The sequence below is a fragment of the Trichomycterus rosablanca genome, chromosome 3, assembly GCF_030014385.1.
Source record: "Trichomycterus rosablanca isolate fTriRos1 chromosome 3, fTriRos1.hap1, whole genome shotgun sequence".
Classification (NCBI taxonomy): domain Eukaryota; kingdom Metazoa; phylum Chordata; class Actinopteri; order Siluriformes; family Trichomycteridae; genus Trichomycterus; species Trichomycterus rosablanca.
Window position 1 is genome coordinate 14,759,425 of NC_085990.1, and position 20,266 is coordinate 14,779,690.

A 20,266-nucleotide genomic window follows, 5' to 3' on the forward strand; every position below is an offset into this window, starting at 1 on the left:
TCATGGACAATTTTGTATCTCTAATTCACCTCACTTGCACGTCTTTGGACTGTGGGAGGAAACCGGAGCACCCAGAGGAAACCCACACGGACACGGGAGAACATGCAAACGTCACACAGAAAGGACCCGGACCGCCCCACCTGGGGATCGAACCCAGGAGCTTCTAGCTGTGAGGCGACAGTGCTACCCACAGAGCCACCGTGCCGCCCTATTAAAAATGACAACATGACTGTGAATGTGGACACCTGAGCTTGAGCTTGTTAAACTCTCAGGTATGAAAACTATGGGCATTAATATAAAATAATTTCCACAGTATGTTAGACTGTGTTTAGAAGAGTTAAAGGCAGTGATATCTGAAAGAGAAAGCCTAGGACGCAGTCAATGTTCCATTGATCTAATTGATTTTTAATAGGGTTGAGGTCAGGGCTCATCAAGTCCCGTCCTTACTTGGCATGCAGGGCACCAGTCATGATGGAACAAGAAAGAGCCTTCCCTAAACTAGAGCCACAAAGCTGGAAACATAGAATGAATGTATTAATCTGTAAGCAATGTGTGTGGATGTGACACCTGAACTTAAAGGGGAGAGTAGGTTATTTACCACATGTTATCATGACAAGCTAATAAACACACTGACCTCAGTTTCCACTTGAACTTTGACCTTGAGTTGACTCTCTCTGTATTGATTAGCTCTGGAAACCTGCTCCTCAATTCCACTCAGCACTGCCTCACATCCAGCACACCTGACAGAGAAGAGAAAGGTCACATCTGTTATCATGACCAAAATAAGGGTAAATAACTGTAGTGCATTACTCTCTTTTTTACCAAATCCAGTCATATCAAATGGGAGCCCATCTCTCTCATAGTTGCACCACCCCCTTTTTAAAATTATTCTATTTGTGAATTTTCCCTAATCTATTAATATCCTTCCTCCATTGCTGCAGACTCCTACCCTCACGTGTGTAGTAGCCAACAGCTTCTTTGAACCTATCCATACAGGGATCAGTATGGCGTATGGAGAGTCACACACTGCTCGCTATTATTCTCCATCTCTGTTCAGGCGGCATCAACCAGCCAGCAGAGGCCGAAATTGCATAAGCAATAAGGAATCCCTTCTTCCATCCACCCACAGACCCAATCATGTCTGTACAGCCACATGCTGACTGATAGCAGGGCTGCGATTCGACCCTTGAGAGCTTGAGATCTCAGCAGCATTGTTTTACCGCCTCCTAAACACCCGTAAGTCAAAATCCTAACCAGATAATTTATGCAATATTTAATATTCAATACAGTAATAGATAGCATTTCTCTCAATTTAGTCATTTTTCAGTTTTCTATTGGTTGTGACCCATGCATGTTGGAGTAGCAAGGAGGTAATTCCCTATCCAGCCTTCCTTCATTGTGATCAGCCAGTTGTTCAACCGACAACTTGCTTGCAGTTTGTGGCTTGTCCCTCCTCAGACTACTGTCTGTAGGTACTTGCCACGGCTGCCTGTAAGCACACCTTGTATTTTTGCCGTTAATTTAACCCGGCAAGAACGATTCGGCCTTCATCAAATTCACTCAAGTCTTTATGCTGATTGGATCTGGTAAACTCAACCACCATCAGCCCGACAATTAATATATCCCTGACCCTCATATGTGCAGGTGTTATGAAATCAAGCTATACAGGCAACAGCCCTTAACCTGCCGTTAACCTGTTACACATGTCATCAATTGTGCCCATTGTTATGATAAAAAAATATAAAATACGATAAACACACAGATAGAAACACATACCACTCCTGTAGCGTGTTAGCGATGTTGGGCAGCTCGTTAGGGCCGAGATCACGGCCCACACTGAAGTCCACCTCCACCTGCTGGTTGCGCTGGTCCAGTTTGCCGTGGATGATGTCGCAGTAGACGGCCTCGATGAGCAGATCCTCCAGCTCTCGCACGTTTTTCAACTCCAACTGCTGCAGCAGCAGGGAGTACGGAAGACACTGGAGCAAAGAAAAATGTCTATTATAGTTTTGAAAGAGACCATGAGAATACTTGTTTACTTTACTGTCAGGGCCCCTAATTTTTTCTGACAGATTTTAAAGAGATTTCTTACAGAATTTATACTCTTTTCTTCAGAACTCATACTGTATGAACTTCATTAACCTGAAATTATGCGCCTTGTATGCAGTGGTGTTATGTAACAAAGTAATAATACTATTAAGTGATAATAATTAAGTAATAATACTATTAATACTACTATTTTTGGAGTATCGGCAACTTTGACTTTTACTCCAAAACGTTTCCTAATTAAAATGTATAATTTTACTTAAATACAAAATAAAACTGCAACTTCAAGTTCTTTATTTCAGGTTTCTTTTCAGGTACTTTATACACCACTGCTTATATGTAAAAAAAAAACATACTCAGGTGGCACAGCAGACTGATGTACTGACCCCAATTAAAATTGCTATCAAAAAGTGAACTGTCATTTTGGTATGGACACGCACAAAGTTGAAGCTAAGTGAATTAAAGCAGTGACTCTTTCAGATTAAATGCTAAAATTTGGGGGTGGGGGGTATTTACCCCATTTTAAATCGCTGCTCTGCCATGTGTATATCTTTCAGCTGCATCTTTACACCAGCAGTGGATTCTTACAGAAAGTCTGAGCAAGTACAGAGGACTGCACTATTTTTAAAATTTCTCTGCTGTCCATTCTGGCACCTTAACCAGACAGTAGGAGTTACTGCTGTTGCTAGGGTTGGGCGGTATGACGGTATTGCGGTATACCGCAGTATTTAACAATGTTGACGGTATTTTAAAAATGTGAAGCGCCTTTTAAAAATGTGAAGGAGACTTTAAGATCTTCGCGCATCCACAGTAAGGGAGGGGTAGGAGTGGTAGGCAGTTGGAGCTCACTGATTGGCTGTGGGGGTGCTCACTGTTTGAGATGATAACACAAAAGCTAGGGAGCTCTCTACATAGGGTGTGTTCAAACACATAGTGAGCTGCCTTGCTGTCTTACTGGCTACATAGGCAGCTGCCTTAGTAGAGAGGATTCTAATAAGTCAATGACTTATAAGGCAGGTTATTCGAACGCGCTACTTAGACAGCGATTCCATCGGGTTTGCTTGCTAAGCTAACAGTTAGCATCTTGCCATTCAAAACCATGGGATGGGATGGCACAACGCGCTTGCATGTCAATATAATATCTCCGTGTACCGAATACGGTTACATTCACTGACAAGCCCGAACTTGCAAACAAAACACATTTGTGCAAGTTTATACAATATAATATTATCTCTCTCTCTGTGTGTGTGTGTCGCGCTCACTCTTCGCGATACTAAAAGTGTTTCGGATTTGAATTCCGACAATAAACAGCTTTTATTATGACTGATTAATTCCCCTTACTGATGTGAAGCAGAATGGGTGTATTACAGCCGATAAGAACGCCGCAAAAATGAAAACATATATATAATGGCTCCCAGAGATGCGACTCGGTTCATTTGAAAGAGTCGTTCAATAGAATCGGATCGCTCGCGAACGACCCATTACTAACAGAGAGACGTCCGCAACCAACACCAGCCCCCCCGCGGTATACGGTATTTTCTGAAGGCGGTATGACGGTATGAAGGTATGAAAATCGGCAATACCGCCCAACCATAGCTGTTGCTGCAGCAAGAAGGCGATTCACCACCCAGCCTTCCATTGCTCAGACAGAACCAATTGTGTTTGTAATACCACAGGACTCAAACTATACACACTCATATACACCTAAAATATGACAGCTGGTGACAGAACAGCAAATTTACCTTTAGGTTGGAGGCCAAGCTGATGATTGACAGATGACGGAGCTTGTTCCTCTGGGAAGGGGTAAGTTCAGGTAGAGAGGCTGCCCTCTCTGAGAAGAAACAAACGATCAAAGATCTATTAAAAACTGAATCACTGCCAGACAGGTTAGTTCATATGTTTAGTGAAACGTTTCAGAATCTGAAAACTGATCAAGCTAATACATTTCTGCTCAGATTTGTGCCCACCTTTATAGTCAGAGTAGGTTCCATAGGTGAAGAGATTGAGGAGCTGATAGACGGGAGCGTGGGGACCTGTCTCCAGCTGGTGGGGGAGACAGAGAGATGTTGAGATCAGGAAGGAATAATGCACATGGTGTTTCAGAGGTGTGACAGCACTGCAAAACTGCTCAAGGTGTCAGTGTGAAAGTATGTTAAATATATCATCATTTCAGTATGTTGAGGCTCAACACTAAAGCTTTTACAGTGCCTATAGAAAATCATAACCTATAAGCCTTAAAAGTGAAAAATTACACGTTTAAAATATCTTACATTATAATTTAATTAGTAAAATACTTGGAGTACCAAGCTCCTTAAAATATATCTTATAAATTTGCTTAGGTACAACCAATCACATCCTTCCACTTCCACATCCTACACCAGGCTAATAGGCCCACACTTGTCATCAGCTGTATTGGTTCTGATTATTATATACATTTACATTACATTTTCAGCATTTAGCAGACGCCTCTATCCAAAGCGACTTACATTACAGTTACAGTATATAGTCTGAGCAATTGAGGGTTAAGGGCCTTGCTCAAGGGCCCAACAGCAGCAACCTGGCAGGTGGGGCTTGAACCAGTGACCCTCTAATCACTGGTCTAGTACCTTAACCACTAGGCTACAGCTGGCCCTAATACTCTATGGAATTATTATGGAACAAAATCAAAATGACAGGGCCGGTTAAGGTACTGGACTAGTAAGCAGAAGGTCGCTGGTTCAAACCCCACCACTGTCAGGTTGCAACTGTTGGGCCCTTAACCCTCAATTGCTTAGACTGTAAGTCGCTCTGGATAAAAAGCGTCTGCTAAATGCCGTAAATGTAAATGTAAAATCAGCTGTTCAATGAGAATTCCACTACTTCATCAGGGGAATTAGTAGAGTATTGATCAGAGAAGCTACCAAGAGGCCAACAGCAACTTTAAAAGACAAGTCTGTATGGCTGAGAATGGTACCCTGTGCATATGATTGATTAAAATTAAAGAAAACATGCAGCCCTATTCTGGACAGCTAAAGATGGGCAGGAGGTTTACCTTCCAGAACCACAACAGTCCTATACACACCGTCAGTGGCTTAAGGATAGTAAGGTAAATGTCTTTCAGTGGCAAAGTCAGAGACCTGACCTAAATCAGACAGAAAATCTGTGTATGGATTTGAAGAAAGCAGGGGATTGCCGGCCACTATGAAATCTGACTGAACTTAAACAATTCTGCAGGAGAGAATGGGCAAATATTCCCCAATCTAGGTGTGCAAAGCTAGAAGAGACATATTCAAACAGACTGATGGCTGTAATTAAAGCGAGAGTTGGCTCTAAAAAGTACTACATCAGGGGACTCATTTCAGGCTATAAGACAAAAAAAAGTGACTATTTTAAAAGCAATATTAACATTTTTATAGGCACTGTATTCAGGTTTAGAGAGTTTTGGCACTTTAACATCGATTATGCCATTATAAGCTGTAGTCAGGAGTTCAAGAGTGTATAAGTGGATCTGCTGTTTGGGTGCACTGGATGGATGGTTGGATTTCTGTTTACCCAATCAAACACTAGACAATGTCAAGTGTCTGTAAACATACACAGAAGAGGGCTGTTGGTACTATGGACATTTTTAGCTTCCCAATGATGCTGCAAGACAATTTTCTCGTAATAATTATGAATACGGGCAGGACAGTGGGTCGCACTGACACAGCAAAACGGTCCAGGGCTGGTGCTGTGTGGTGTTTGTGTTGGTTTCCTCCAGTGTGTGTGTGTTTGCCCTGTGATAAACTGGCAACCTGTCCAGAGTGTTTCTTGCCTTTCGCCCAGTAAATCGCACCCACCACGACCCGTAATAGGATCATTTATTTATTTTATTAGGATTTTAACGTCATGTTACACACCTTTGGTTACATTCATGACATAAATGATAGTTACTTATTACATAAGGTTAATCAGTTCAAAAGTTTACTGTCAAACACAGTCATGGACATTTTTGTATCTCCAATTCACCTCACTTGCACGTCTTTGGACTGTGGGAGGAAACCGAAGCTCCCGTATGAAACCCACGCATACACGGGGAGAACATAATAGGATAAAGCAATAATAAAACAGACAATAATTAAATGAATAATTATAAACACTATATGGCCAAAAGAATGTGGACACCTGGCCATAAGCGTTGTGAAGAGGAGCTGGTGTCTGTTTATGGCTCTCTGTGTCTATTCAGTCAAAGGAGCATTTCTTGCATCAGACCACACCTGGCCACTGTACAGCCCCTGGGCCATATCCCGCCTGTTGGGTGTCTCTGATCGGCCAGCATGAGGTCAGTGGTAATTAGAAATAAGTTTGAACAATTGTGCATGTGTGCAAGTGTATTCAGCTTCACAATAACGTCTTGTCGAATAGAACTGTGAATGCGATTGATACAAAATACAGGGTAAGTCAAAAGTCACAGGACACTCTTTTATTTCAGAAACGAAAGGGAAAATGACATATCTGAATACCCCAGCAAGTAATGGGTGAGGGGGCCTAAATTTTAGGCTATGTCCGGAACATGGCCACCATCTCTTTTTTTTTATTTTTATTATCTATCCCCCCCCCCCACTTTTATCCCCATTCTAATCGTGTCCAATTACCCTGATTGTGTCCTCTATACCAGCGATTCTCAACTGGTGGGTCGCGACCCGAAAGTGGGTCGCGGACACGTTCTGGGCGGGTCGTGGACAGCTTGTAAAAAATAAATACATTAAAAAAAAATTTAAAATAATTAATGCTCATCTGATTTTGTACTCGTCTTTTACCTGGAAAAAAAAGAGACAGAGAGAGGCACGCATCAGACGCGCACAGCATTCTCGTTGCCATGGCAACCACCATTCGTTTGTTCGGACGCAAGATGGCGAAACGCAAATATAACCCGGAGTATTTGAAATGTGGATTTTCGTTCATTGAGGACAAACACGGACAGAAACCCCAGTGTGTTATTTGTAATGAAGTGCTGGCACATGAGAGCATGAAACCATCCAAACTAATGCGACATTTACAAACGAAACATCCCGCATGTAAAAACAAGCCGGTGGAGTTTTTTCAAAGACGACTTCATGAGCTGAAGGTATCACAGAAGTGTCTGACAGCATCTTGCTCCAAACAAGAACATGCGCTCCGGGCGATGTGATGGCTGAGTATCCATCTCTCGCCACTCTTGCAGTCAAAACGATCCTACCATTCAGCACGACCTATCTTTGTGGAAGTGGCTTTTCTACCTTGGTCCAGCTCAAGTCAAAGCAGAGAAACAGGTTGAACACTGAGCATGATCTGAGAGTAACTCTGTCTACTGTCACCCCAGACTTTGAAACTGATCAAAAGTAAAGTACAGGGTGGGCCATTTATATGGATACACCTAAATAAAATGGAAATGGTTGGTGATATTAACTTCCCGTTTGTGGCACATTAGTATATGGGAGGGGGAAAACTTTTCAAGATGGGTGGTGACCATGGCGGCCATTTTGAAGTCGGCCATTTTGGATCCAACTTTAGTTTTTTCAATGGGAAGAGGGTCATGTGACATCAAACTTATTGAGAATTTCACAAGAAAAACAATGGTGTGCTTGGTTTTAACGTAACTTTATTCTTTCATGAGTTATTTACAAGCTTCTCTTTGTTTACAGCCATTGACATGTCGCAGAGGTTAACACGTGAGGAGCGGATAGAAATTGTGTTGATGTCTGGTGAACGCAGTACCCGGGTCATTGCAGCAGATTTCAATGCAAGACACCCTACGAGACCACCCATCTCCCATGCTACAGTTAGCAAACTGCTTGCCAAGTTTCGTGAAACTGGTTCAGTGTTGGATTTGCCAAAATGTGGACGCATGAAAACTGTCACTAATGAAGAAACATCAGTGGCTGTCCTAGCTTCATTCAGCAAGAGCCCACAGCGTAGCACTCGCCGCATGTCACTGGAGAGTGGCATCAGTCGAACATCCCTTCGGCGGATATTAGCTACTCACAAATGGCACCCTTACAAACTCCAGCTGCTGCAGCATCTCAACGAGGATGACCCAGATCGGTGCACTGAATTTGCAGAATGGGCAAAACAAAAATTGGAACAGGACCCTCAGTTTACACAGAACATTTTGTTCAGTGATGAGGCAAACTTTTATGTGAATGGTGAAGTTAACAAACAAAACCACCGCTATTGGTCTGACACTAACCCACATTGGATAGATCCCTCCAAGACTGTTGGAACACAAAGATTTATGGTATGGTGTGGTATATGGGGTACAAAGATAGTGGGGCCATTCTTCATCAATGGAAACCTCAAGGCCACTGGATATTTGAAATTGCTACATGATGATGTGTTTCCCTCTTTATGCACTGAAGCTGGCACGTTCCCTGAGTTTTTCCAGCAAGATGGTGCACCACCACATTATGGGTGTCAGGTCCGAGCATTCCTAGATGAACAGTTTCCTGGAAAGTGGATTGGTCGTCGTGGGCCAGTTGAATGGCCCCCAAGGTCTACCGATCTGACCCCCTTAGACTTTTATCTTTGGGGTCATCTGAAGGCAATTGTCTATGCTGTGAACATACGAGATGTGCAGCACCTGAAACTACGGATACTGGAAGCCTGTGCTAGCATTTCTTCTGCGGTGTTGCTATCAGTGTGTGAAGAGTGGGAGAAGAGGGTTGCATTGACAATCCAACACAATGGGCAGCACTTTGAACACATTTTATAAGTGGTCAGAAACTTGTAAATAACTCATGAAAGAATAAAGTTACGTTAAAACCAAGCACACCATTGTTTTTCTTGTGAAATTCTCAATAAGTTTGATGTGTCACATGACCCTCTTCCCATTGAAAAAACTAAAGTTGGATCCAAAATGGCCGACTTCAAAATGGCCGCCATGGTCACTACCCATCTTGAAAAGTTTTCCCCCTCCCATATACTAATGTGCCACAAACAGGAAGTTAATATCACCAACCATTCCCATTTTATTTAGGTGTATCCATATAAATGGCCCACCCTGTACATGCCCAACTGTCTCACTGACTTCCACAAAAGACAGGTTAGGTGAAAGCATCTTGTTTTGTAGCCTTATTTATTTTATGCAGTTTTGATATTTAAATTTATTGTAGTAACTTTTATACCTGCAGTTGGCATGGTCCTCCTCAGTTTCTTACTAGTGTACTCTGAATGCAGAGATATGCAGAGAAGTGAAATATCGAATTTTGTGGCCTTATTTATTTTGTGCAGTTTTGATATTTAATTTTATTGTAGTAACTTTTATACATGCAGTTGGCATGATCCTCCTGAGTTTCTTAAAAAATTGCTCTTAAATTCACTTTGCATGCATATGTATGTTTAAATGTGTTTTTTAAGGCTATTTTTCAAAAATACATTTGTTTGGTTTGTATTCTATAAAAGTGGGTCGCGACTTAATGACCATGAGAAAATGTGGGTCCCGGGCTGAGACCAGTTGAGAACCCCTGCTCTATACTGATTCGACCCCTTTGTCGCTGACTGAGGACACATATCTGTATATTGCGTGTATATAATCTTATAGTTTGTATATTTTTGTGTTTTTGTGTTTAATGTATACATTGCTTGTACACTGTATTATTACTAGAGAGATACCATCAGCCAGAAACAAATTCCTTGTGTGTATCCACATACTTGGCCAATAAATCTGATTCTGATTCTGATATCAAAGAAGACCAGAATTTTCTCAGAAATCGATTGCCGCAATCATATTTGCAATATCTCTTGTGGTTTAAAAGTTATCCTGGGACTTTTTCACTCACCCTGTATATGAGTTTTTGACAAGACATGGACTTCTAAGTAGGTATTTATTCAAGTAAAATGTAAAGCTTTGTGTTTAGTTTGTGGCGACCAGATCGCTGTGTTTAAGGATTACAATTTAACTCGCCATTACGGTACTAAAAACACAGAGAAAGACAAGAACCTGAGTAATGCAGAGCACTCCCATATAAACTGCAATAGCAACAAGGTTTTACACATTTAGGACTGGAGCAGTCAAGACCAGCTTTGTGAACAAAGCTAACCCACGCCCCCTCCGACACGTGGGCAGCAGTCGTATGCATCTTGTCACCTACACTTTGACGAGTACAGTGCAGCTCAGCACTGTGTCTGAAGAGAGACACCCTGACAGCACTCTTTTCTCATCTCTGTGCAGGCGCCATCAATCAGCCAGCAGAGGTCGTAACAGCATTAGTTATGAGAGAGTCCCTATCCGGCTTAATCCCACCCCTATCTGAACAACATGCCAATCGTTGTTCATGTGGTTGCTCAACCCAGCCGGCAGGCAGAGCTGAGACCCGATACGATGTATTTGAGATCCCAGCTCTGGTGTTCCAGCATGTGTTTTTACCGCTGCGCCACCAGAGTGGCCGATTATAGAGTTAAATAATGTTGATGTTTTTACTCTCCATGCTTCTCATTTTCATTGCCTGATTGTAAATCTATTCTTCCAATAACAGCTTGTTAAAAACACAAATTTGCTACCTTTATACGGATCAGCCTATTGGTCCGGCCCTCCACAACAGTCCCAGTTTCTCATGTGGCGCCTTGCAAAATTTTATTGCCCACCCCTGCATTAAACACTGATGGTGAACATGAAGGCCTGTCTTGCAAGTAGCGTTTCAAGGTGGTCAAAATTTCTGGTGTGAATGTTGACTCACTCATGTAGACTAAGATTGTGAATAGTTTGATTCAATTATTGCTGAATCAGATTTCTTTAACTTATCAGATGAAATTTTCAAGCAACCTTGTGCAGCTGAAATCTGCAAGTCAGTCAGTTAGATTGGCAGCTCCACCACCAGCACCACACTGAGCCCCCCCGCTGCTGTTTACACAGCTGACACAAAACTGCTGCAAAGCTCAAATCTTATCATAAAGTTGGCTAATGACAGAAGAAAAGCACCGTCAGCACCGATGAGTCAGCATACAAAGAGGAGTTAGAGCAGCGTGTAGACCCATGGCGGTAACCCTGGGCAGCACATTATCGGCTCCATAATGAACACAGTCAAAAGACTCCCTGTAAGGACATAACAGAGAAGCTCCCGGATCACCAGGTACTCAGACAAAACACATAACAGCGGCATTGTTTTCTGTGTGTTCTGAGAAAAGCAAACATCCCTGTCCCATCCCATCCTCACCACATTCTAGTGGGGACTATAGACAGCATCTTAAGCAGCTGTGTCGCTGTCTGTTCGGAGAATTGTTTTAAGTGAGGACAACATCACTCTGGTCTCTTTCCTCTCTCCACCGAGGACACTTACTAGAAACTGCATGTGCAAAGCTCTGTCATGACCTCTCTTGTGGACTCTCTACCCTCCTGCCATCTGGCAGAAGGTACTAGAGCATCTGGGCAGGATCTGTCAGACTCAGCAACAGTTTCTTCCCGCAGGCAATCAGGCAGCACAGAAATGTTCTGTACTGTCGTGCCTCCCATTGTATTGTCATTGCAGTTAGAACGGGGTCGTGACCGGCTCTGCCTTTTGTATTTACAACCCCAAATCAGAAAAAGTTGGGACAGTATGGAAAATGCAAATAAAATAAAAATGCAGTGTTTCTTCACATTTACTTTGACTTTTATTTGATTGCAGACAGGATGAACCTGAGATATTTCATGTTTTATCTGCTCAGCTTCATTTCATTTATTAATAAACATCCATTCCTGCATTTCAGACCTGCAACACATTCCAAAAAAAGTTGGGACAATTTAGGGCTAGTAATGAGGTGAAAACACTAAATAATCATATGATTCCAAGCACGTGATTGTAATCACGGTTTGGTACAAAAGCAGCATCCAGGAAAGGCTGAGTGTTTGATGAGTAAAGATGATCAGAGGATCTCCAGTTTGTCAACAAATGCGTGAGAAAATGATTGAAATGTTTAAAAACAATGAACCTCAAAGAAAGATTGGAAGAGAATTCTACAGTGCAGAATATCGTTAAACCATTCAAGAAATCGGGAGGAATTTCAGTGTGTAAAGGTCAAGGGCCCATGCAGACAGGGGGAGAACATGCAAACTCCACACAGAAAGGACCCGGACTGCCCCACCTGGGGATCGAACCCAGTACCTTCTTGCTGTGAGGCGAAAGTGCTACCCACCGTGCCGCCCACTGTGCAGCCCACAGGTATGTTATAACCAGGTTGTGGGGGGGGGGGGGGGGGAGACACATAGAGCATAGCGTGGCTCACCGTACTCGATGTGGCTCTGTGTGGGAACCCAACGCTGGAAAGTAATCAGAAGTGGCTGATGAGTGGGCACATGTCTGAAGGGGCGAGTGATGGCTCCAGCGCTCCTTAGCCAGAACGGAGGTAGTGCAAGCAAAGGAGTTACAATTGGGAATTGGAAATGACTCAGTTGTGAGAAAAAGGGAGGAAAATAATAGAAAAGTTAAGTCCCACTGAATATGCAAAACAGCAGTAGCACTGATACAAAATTACTCATTAAAGCTAGAAGCCAAGATGTTTTTTCTCTCAGCATAAAGTAACACTTTTATTTAACGTTTATTTATAGGCAGCTGCTCTTTGCACCCACTGTTTCCTCTGTGGATTTTGGGTGAGGTGGTGTCTGTGGGCATGGGTTCAAAACTTAAACTGCTCTGATGAGCTTGGATGCTGTGTATGCATGTGTATTACCTCTCGAACATTTGGCAGCTCCAGTATGTCTGAAAATACATAAAGGCCTGGAGTCTCCAGCAGAGAACTGATCGCCTGAGCCAAGGCTGAACCTGACAGAGAGAGCAGCTGATCCACCTCCATCTGAAAGACATAGAATCACGACAACACATGGTGAAAAGACGACCTTAACTGGAAGCTTGTTTCATTCTCGGTTGGACCTCTTAACAGATCAGATGATCCAGTGATTAAATGCTTCGCTCTTGGAGGGCCACATCACTCCTGGATTTGACATTCTACTAGGGCCTAACAGATGTAGATATTGGCTGGTCGATCATCTCTAGGGATGTAACGATACACTCTAACCATGATGCGATGCGATTCATGATACTGGGTTCACGATACAATTTTTTCCCGATTTTTTAAACAAAATTAAATTAAAGACAAATGATGACAGTCACCTTTTATTATCTCTGTTTAAAATCTTTTATCTTATCTTTTATTTATCTAAATAATGAGTGTCCTTTTATTTCTGAGGTAGGTACAAACTATGCAAGACAATGCTGCATATTCCCTTTTTGTGTAAAAAAAAAAATCTGAAATGAAATTTTAAAACAAATCCCAAATTAAATAAATAAATTAATAATACAAATAAAGAAAGTATCCTCACATAAATAAATTTGGCTGGAAAATTCCGAACCTGGCAACCCTGTAGTGACGTAAACCAGGCGAGGTGAACAGCGCCAGTGCCCTCTGCTGTTTAAAGTGAATATCGATTCATTACGTGCACGGTGGCTAAGTGGGTAGCACTGTGTTCGCACTGTGTCCTGGGTTCGATCCCCAGGTAGGGTCCTTTCTGTGTGGAGTTTGCATGTGTCTGCGTGGGTTTACTCCGGGAGCTCCGGTTTCCTCCCACGGTCCAAAGACATGCAAGTGAGGTAAATTGGAGACACTAAAAATTGTCCATGACTGTGTTCGATATAAACTTGTGTAAACTGATGAACCTTGTACCGTTCCTGTCATGAATGTAACCAAAATATAAAACATGACATTAAAATCCTAATAAACAAACAAACATTATACATGTAAACTGATTTGAATCGTTACACATGTGGATCGATTTTTAACTGTCTTGTGGTGCATCGTTACATCCCTAACCATCTCAGTTAATAATAAACATACAGTTCCTGATGCTACGGGGTAGACAAATCAGTAACACCTTGTTGAGAAAAAGATGGAAAGAGGAAAGTCAGACTGGTTTGAGCTAAAAGGAGGGCTGCAATCATTTCTGAGGTATAAAAGTGAAAGCAAAAGACAACATCAGGTTCAGCTTGTTAGATAATAACATGCTGCTTATGCCAAATTCTGATCATACCACCTGCTTGTCACAGCAGAAATCATGATTCGTCAAATGAGGCAGCATTTTTCTAATCTTTGAATTTACTGTTTTGGTTAGTCTGTTGTCACCTGTAGCCTTAAATTAGGGCTGGGCGGTATGTCGCGAATATCGAAATATTCGATATTACTTTTTACACAATGTTAGAAATGACCATATTCAATATATTGAGTATGTCTAGGATACACAGGTTACCTTTTGAGAACATTTAAAACAGAGCACAAGCGCTGTGCATAAAACGCTTTCTTTAGCGCATGAGCCGGTGGGCGCGTGCACGCACACACATGTAAACTGAATCACTGAGTAAAGAGTCAGAAACGACTCTTTTCAAACGAATTATTCATTGGAACCGAATCAGGGAGCTGTGCTCTTATCTATTATAAAGATTCATTCGTTTTGCTCACACAAATGAATCAGTTCATTTGTGAAGGAGATTCATTCGTGGGTCAAGCCTTGAAAAACAGCTGTATAAACCAATCAGAGCTTCCGAATTCAGATTTTGGGCGGAATTTCAATCTCTTTCTTGATTGGTTTCAGCTTTTTACCTTATAGGAGGATAAACACAGTTGAAAATGTATTTATATATTATAAAAAAATTCTGGAAACATATAAAGTGGCCCTTAAGAAGAAAGACAAGGTGATTATATCCCTAATGGAACAACACACAGGTAAGCAGCGGTTATGATTTTATGCTGCTGTGTGGATGATCTGGGTCGCGGTGCTGTTGTTTAACGTGCGCTTTCATTTTGCAATGATAGCAAAGCATTATCAAATATTAAACTTTTTCAGGATTTTTTGATGCTCATTTCTTTGAAGTAAAATGGACAACATAAATGTGAGATTCTGCTGGTTTGTTTGATATAAATGTTGTCAATATGAATACAAATACAGCCTTATAATAATACAAAATATAAACACTGTAATTAGTCAGAAATGATCAGAACTACAATGTTTTGTGTTTTTAAGAGAACTTATAAACAATATAAGGTAAAATACGGGCGGTGGCCTGCCATTGTACTTTAAGTTTACATTATTTCTAGGGCTGTCGAAGTTAACGCGATAATAACGCATTAACGCTATCTCAATTTAACGCGATTTAAAAAAATAGTGCCGTTAACGCAAATTCTATTTGGCCCTGCGAGTCATCCGTAGTTCATGTTGAGACTTGACCGTGCACGGCATCTCTCATTAAGACAGCGTTTCTCAAAGTGTGGGGGGCGCAGAGGCATGACGGTGGGGCGCGTCTGACTGGTAGAACCAACGTTTTAACGTCGGACTTGCCACCGTTTGTTTCATTTGAGGTTTGTTTACATAATGTAACCGAGCGTGGTAGTGATGCACTTGCTTAATAAAGAAATAAATACACGGTATATTCACAAATTGTCGGGAGCAAAACACTTCATTACTTTTTCTGTTACGGTACCGAATAGCGGACAGCTAGTCAACGCGTTAGCCAAGCATGCTATTCCATGAACTATGGAAGCCCCAAAGGGTCAAAACACACTCACTTCGTGTAGAAACGTCCATCAAACCATTGTCACGATACAACCACAGAAAAGTCTGTTACAATAACTACGCCTTATCCCACCTGAAGCACCGCTGATCTACAATGTTTGCTGATGGAGAAATTTTAACCTACAATCTGACATATATACGAAGTCAAGGGTCTCTGCTGGATAGTATTACTGCCTAGTATGTGAGTGAATAAAACTCCCTTACAGTTTTCTCTTGTCCCAGCAGTTTTTAACATCAGTACATTTAGTATAAAATATGTTCACCATTTTAATTGCAACATTTCACTTCAAAATCCTTGTTTTCTATAACATTTACACAGATTTTTTTTAATGCGATTAATCGCGATTAACTATATGAAATTCTGAGATTAATCGCGATTAAAAATGTTAATCGTTTGACAGCCCTAATTATTTCGTATCGTATTGTATATCGCCACTTCTCAAAGGCATATCGAGATATGAGTTTTTTAGTCATATCTCACAGCTCTACTTTAGATTACTCTTTTTGGCTAGAAGGAGTACAACCAACAGAAGATTTCTGCTGTTGCAGCCCATCTGCCTCAAGGTTTGACATGTGCGTCTCAAAAAGCTTTGCACTTCAGTTGTAATGAGTGCTTATTTGGAGTACTGTAGCCTTTCTGTTCGCTTGAGAAGTTTAGTCAAACTGTTCTGTAATCAAGCTTTTTTCCCTGCAAAAGTGTCACTTGTCTCAGGAGATCAGGAATTTCTAACCACTTTTGATCTGTGACTGAATAATTCAATTCATTGCACTGCTCTTACATGACTGGCTGACTGAACAATTACAGGAGCAGCAGCAGTTCTACAAAGTGGCTGGTAAGTGTGTGAACACAAACACACACTTTTCTATAGGAACAAAAAATATGTGAATACCTGACACCTGATCATTAGCTGGCTGACTATTCTATTCTAAAACCATAAGTGTTAATACAGAGTTGCTGACACTCATACCACCCCCACTTGCAGTTACAACATCAAAAAGGCCTAATTAATTCTGAATGTGTTGAGATTATGGCTCTGTGCAGGTAACTGGAGTTCACTTTCTATTTAGGAAGCACTATACAGTTTGTGACATAGGTTACGCTGTTCAGGGATGCATATCTGTCTGTAGCACCACATTTTTCATACACTGCGGTCATCCTTTCATATTAATTTTAAACTATTTACTATAGATTTATATACAAAGTCCAGCAGATTGATACACAACGAACCTGAGTTAAGAGTTTTAAAGTTTATCTTTATTTATTTATTAGGATTTTAACATCTTGTGAGTTTTACACACTTTGGTTACATTCATGACAGAAACGGTAGTTACTCATTACACAAGATTCATCAGTTCACAAGTTTAATGTCAAACACAGTCATGGACAATTTTGTATCTCCAATTAACCTGACTGCATGTCTTTCCTCCCGGAACTCCCGGAGTAAACCCACACAGACACGGGGAGAACATGCAAACACAGAAAGGACCGGGACTGCCCCACCTGGGGATTGAACCCAGGACCTTCTTGCTGTGAGGCGACAGTGCTACCCGCTGAGCCACCATGCCGTCCTTAGGGTTAATTAAACACACAAAATTACATGTTGACTAACAGATTAGATTACAGTCATTAGAGTTTATAATGTTTTAGGTTGCTGTTAAATTTCACTATATTGCCTCCCTCCTTTATTCACACAAGTGCTACACAATGGCATTCATGGCTATTTATTTTTTTATGCATTTTCTCCCTTTTTCTCCCGATTTTTACCCAACTCCGTTATGCTTCCTCTCCACTGGAGCTGACTCCCGCCGCGATTGAGGAGAACGAGACTGTCACACACGTGTGCAGTAGCCGACTGCATCTTTTCACCTGCACGAGGCAAGTTCATATGCGGATCAGCTTTGTGCACGGAGAGCCACACCCCGATCAATGCATTATTCCTCGACTCTGTGCAGACGCCATCTATCAGCCAGCAGAGGTCGTAATTCGCTCAGTTATGAGGAGTCCCTATGTGGCTTATCCTACCCTATGAACAACAAGCCAATTGTTGTTCATGTAGCCGCCCAGCCCAGCCGGGCTTTTTATTTATTTATTTATTTATTTTAATAAATTCAAGATAGGTGCATCAGTTGTATTAAACAACAAGTGTAATACCAGTTCACTTAATTTATGTCTGATAGGCAAACAGAGGACAATGCAAAGTGGGTGTGGGTCATGAACAGTTAATCTGTTTATCATTACTATGGGGGTTATAAACAGTACTGGTGTGTATAGTAAACTCCCCCACAAATCTGTCCCACAGCTGTGCCCAAGTTTACTTGACAGTTTCCTTGTCACAGTGAATGGAGAGATGACAAACTGTTATTAACGTTTATAGTATTAAACTGCTCTGGACATGACAGGCCGGAGATAAACACACTCACTCTTAAGGGCACTATGAGCACATATTGCTTCAATGATCAGAATACAGCTTGTGTTATGAATTGCGTATCAACACGTTCTGGAACACAAAGCCACTAGAAACATACTTTAGACAATTACCCAAATTATGCTTTTATCTATGCAAAGTCATTTGTGTAATAGTTTTAAGAAGGTTCCTAGCTTAAGAGTTAGCTGGTTGATTTTCTGTGAAACAAGATGTCACATTTATACACAAACTAACTATTATTCAATGTATTCAAAATACATAATCTTACAGTTTTTTGTAACAGCTTTAGCTTATTAAAATGTAATTTGCTGTAATAGTTCGTGAATACTACTAATTGTTTAGCTCGCTAGCCTGTAGCATGACGGTTTAAGCATACTTCCATACTATACAGTACGTACTACGCAGTAAGGACACTATTAGAAACGCACTTTTTTAACATACTACTCAACACGCTAGTACGCAATTTAGTACGCAACCAGGCACCAAAAGGCCGATGACGTTTTCAGTTGGGTTTCTTCTTTAACAGACTGTAGCGCAAACCTTACTAAATACGCTCCAGTGTAAATGTGACTATTGTGTTTACCGTTAATGTTTATTCACCCTAAACAAAGAATAAATAAACGCATTTACCTTTAATATCACTATTTAGATAAGATCGGTTCTCTCCCCGTGCAGTCAATCCTGCAAGCTCACGTTCGACAACACAACAACGCGCTCGCTGATTGGGCAAACAGCAGGAAGAGGCGGGAGCAGACGAAACACGAGATGTTTTCACCAATCGAGTCCTCCGAACAAGAACGAGCTGAAAATCTGTCAGAAGCGCAAGCGTAGTAACACGGGCTAAATTTCAAATAACTCAACGTACACTACATTATACCACCTTATAGGGTGTAAACATAACGGTTAATGGACCCTACTTAGTAAACTTTATATTAATAATAGTGCTAATTTAGATTCGGCAGTGTGAAATATGTTGAAAGAACGGTTATTAATAATAATAATAACAATAATAACAATAATAATAATAATAATAATAATAGCCACACATATTATTATCACATATTATTATCACATATTTTGTATGCACCTTTAGCCTATTTTTAGGCTTTTATTTACTTAATACTTTTTTCTATTGTACCTTGATCTGTTGTAATACTTGACTTTCCCTCTGGGATTAATAAAGTGATCTATCTACCTACCTGTCTGTCTGTCTGTCTGTCTGTCTGTCTGTCTGTCTGTCTGTCTGTCTGTCTATCTATCTATCTATCTATCTATCTACAGTATATTAAAATATGAGATAGATTTTCTAAAAATAAAATAATATTTATAGGGATATAAGATAAAAAGTTGTCTTTTTGATTTTACCTACTCATGATTTAAACAAATGCAAATCTAAGCAAATAAATCCTTTAATCCTGTCTATTGACTTTGGGTTGGTATGTGAAGGATTAAATTAAAGAAGGCTCGTTGTCTCCCTAACGGGCCCATTGTCACTAAAAAGAATATTGTGTTGTGAGGTGGCCAGATATGAATTTATAGAGAACCAAGTAATAGGAATTTAATGAAAGGACTTTGTTATTGCTAATTTTATGACAAGTTACGCCTACTGTGCCAGTTGCAATAATGGGTGTGTTCAAAAAACCTAGTGAGTTCTACATAGACATCCTATGAGAAGAAGGCTGTTCAAATTCTTAGATACCTTAAAATGCTGCCTAGTAAGGTACCTTACATTTGAACGGTATTTTGACTGAATAATAAGGGGATCCCAGAATTCAGTGCGGCACAACTTTTCGCACAAATAATTACAGAGTTGTTTTTAAATGTAAAAGTGTAATTTATTTGTAAATTTGGGCTTGCCAGTGACAATTTAACCATTTTTGGTACACAGAGGGAGATGTTAGTTGACATACTAGTGCATTGTGCCACCTCATCCCATAGGTTTGAAAAGCTAACTGTTTTGTAATCACTGTCTAAGTAGCGCGTCCATATAACTGGACTTATAAGTTGATGACTTATTAGAATCCTCTCTACTTAGGCAGCTGCCTATGTAGACAGCAGACAGCAAGGCAGCTCACTAGGTTTTCGAACTAACCCAATGTCTGTCTGCAGTGCCATGTGGGCGTGACTGTCTTTTTTTTTTTAAATGGCCTGAAACAGAACTTGTGTGGTGATGCGCAGTTTCATTTTTTAAAACCTAAACAGTATAAACAGTTTATAAACAGCTTTAATTCAAAATGCTGTTAAATGACACAGTAAACTAGGATGA

General features: G+C 40.8%; 1 protein-coding gene across 1 annotated transcript; it reads right to left on the reverse strand.

Annotated features, from left to right (window-relative positions):
* Nucleotides 1-405: 405 nt before the first annotated feature.
* On the reverse strand, nucleotides 406-18,712 carry LOC134310968 (COP9 signalosome complex subunit 7b-like). The gene is made up of 7 exons (XM_062992767.1): nucleotides 18,631-18,712; nucleotides 12,685-12,807; nucleotides 4,014-4,089; nucleotides 3,789-3,877; nucleotides 1,777-1,979; nucleotides 635-740; nucleotides 406-512 (listed from the first exon to the last, which is right to left on the reverse strand). Exons 2-7 carry the CDS (start codon nucleotides 12,805-12,807, stop codon nucleotides 444-446), a joined length of 666 nt encoding a protein of 221 aa, XP_062848837.1. The 5' UTR covers nucleotides 18,631-18,712; the 3' UTR covers nucleotides 406-443.
* Nucleotides 18,713-20,266: the final 1,554 nt, after the last annotated feature.